The sequence below is a fragment of the Vulpes vulpes genome, chromosome 9 (genome assembly GCF_048418805.1).
Source record: "Vulpes vulpes isolate BD-2025 chromosome 9, VulVul3, whole genome shotgun sequence".
NCBI classification, from domain to species: Eukaryota; Metazoa; Chordata; class Mammalia; order Carnivora; family Canidae; genus Vulpes; species Vulpes vulpes.
The window spans coordinates 100865460-100867613 of NC_132788.1; the positions used below are offsets into that span (position 1 = coordinate 100865460).

General features: G+C 41.1%; 1 protein-coding gene across 1 annotated transcript; it reads left to right on the top strand.

The window, feature by feature from the left end:
- The first annotated feature begins 287 nt into the window (after positions 1-287).
- On the top strand, positions 288-1256 carry LOC112908128 (olfactory receptor-like protein OLF4). Its single transcript, XM_072722139.1, has one exon. The coding sequence runs from the start codon at positions 288-290 to the stop codon at positions 1254-1256; it is 969 nt and encodes a 322-aa protein (XP_072578240.1).
- Positions 1257-2154: the final 898 nt, after the last annotated feature.

Here is a 2154-nt window from a genome sequence, read left to right on the forward strand (position 1 = left end):
TCAAGAGTCAGATCCCTATCTGACTGAGCCAAGTATCCTGAAAGATACTCTTAATAAAACAGTAGATTGAATGACCTGTTGGGGGCAATGGGGAAAATGAAAACAAAAAGCCTAACTAGAGATGGAACGGGACAGAATCTCTTCAAGGGCACAATCCCTACACAAGATACTGAAATTAATAATTGACTGAAAAATATAAATAGTAGCATTTCAACTATATAAGCAATGCTGTTCATGTGAAAACAGATCATGTCTTTTTCCTCTTTCCTGGTAGTCAGTGCAACCACATGCAACCAAACAATGATACATGGATATCAGAATTCTTTCTTCTGGGATTTTCAGAGGGACCAGACCGGCAGCCACTCGTATTTGGGCTTTTCCTTTCCATGTACCTGATCACTGTGTTTGGAAACCTGCTCATCATCCTGGCCATCAGCTCTGACTCCCACCTCCACACCCCCATGTACTTCTTCCTCGCCAACCTGTCCTTTGTAGACATCTGTTTCACCTCTACCACTGTCCCCAAGATGCTGCTGAACATCCAGACTCAGAGCAAAGTCATCACCTATGCAGGCTGCATCACACAGATGTACTTTTTCATAATCTTTTCAGGGTTGGACATCTATCTCCTGGCTGTGATGGCTTATGACCGGTTTGTGGCCATCTGCCATCCCCTGCACTACATGGTCATCATGAACCCCCGGCTCTGTGGACTGCTAGTTCTGGTGTCCTGGATCATAAGTGTCTTGCACTCCTTTTTACAGACCTCAATGGTGTTGCAGCTGTCCTTCTGTACAGAGGTGGAAATCCCCCACTTTTTCTGTGAACTCAATCACATGATCCAACTTGCCTGTTCTGACATATTTCTTAATAACATGATGATATACTTTGCAGCTGTGCTTCTGGGGGGTTTTCCCCTGGCTGGGGTCCTTTACTCCTACTCTAAGATAGTTTCCTGCATATATAGAATATCATCAGCTCAGGGTAAGCATAAAGCATTTTCCACCTGTGCATCTCACCTCTCAGTTGTCTCTTTATTTTATTGTACAGCTTTAGGAGTGTACCTTAGCTCTGCTGCTCCCCAGAGCTCCTACACAAGTGCAGTGGCCTCAGTGATGTACACGGTGGTCACACCTATGCTGAACCCCTTCATCTACAGCCTGAGGAACAGAAACATAAAGAGGGCTCTGATGAAATTATCTGGGCTGGAAGCTATCAAAAGGCCAGTTGTCCTATTGCTGAATAATTTCCCATAATTATAGGCCTCAAAGCCTTGGAGGCAAAAGTTAGGATTATTTTTTAAGATTTTTTTTATTCATTTATTCATGAGACACAGAGAGAAGGGGGGGAGAGGCAGAGACACAGGCAGAGGGAGAAGCAGACTCCATGCAGAGACACAGGCAGAGGGAGAAGCAGACTCCATGCAGAGAGTCCGATGTAGGATTCGAACAAGGGACTCCAGGACCACACCCCAAGCCGAAGGCAGGTGCTAAACCACTGAGCCACCCGGGGATTCCCAGAAGTTAGGATTTTTAAAAGAATATTGTGGAAATAGAACTTGCTTCTTTCATTTATTTCCTGGAATTTTAATTTTTTCAACTTCTCAGGACAACTTACTCATGTTATTAAGTTTTTCCCTTAATTTTCATCCTTTATTTCTTAATTTATTCCCAATTTTTTATATTAAAAAGTTACTAATTCCCATTTATCTCATGGAACTGCTTGGATTTCCTAAGAATCATTTCTTCCCAAAGGACAAAAATCTCCTCAAGTAATATGTCTTAGTTTTCCTAAAAGAAGTCATGAGTTACCACTATGATGGAAAAAATTCTATTTGACAACTGGGTCATTTCTTTAATATTATGTTACATTACAGATCTGAGACCACAGGTTTTCACTTTGTGTCTGTCATTTTTTTCTTTATCACTACCTTAACTGCTCTTCTTAATGAAGAAAATACTGGTGTGTTTTATAACGTTCATCGGCTTTATTCTCCCAACTAGGATACCATTCTCTGCTCAGGCTCTATGTCCCCATTGCTTACATTAGTCACTGGCAGACCTGATTATCAAATACATATCTACCAATGGAGTCTACATGGAAACAGAAATTTGAATAAATGGAATGATTTTTTTTAATATTTACTTATTTGAG

What these genes read in the sequence shown, in the direction of transcription:
- LOC112908128 (XM_072722139.1), top strand. Translation starts at nt 288, where the DNA reads ATGCAACCAAACAATGATACATGGATATCAGAATTCTTTCTTCTGGGA.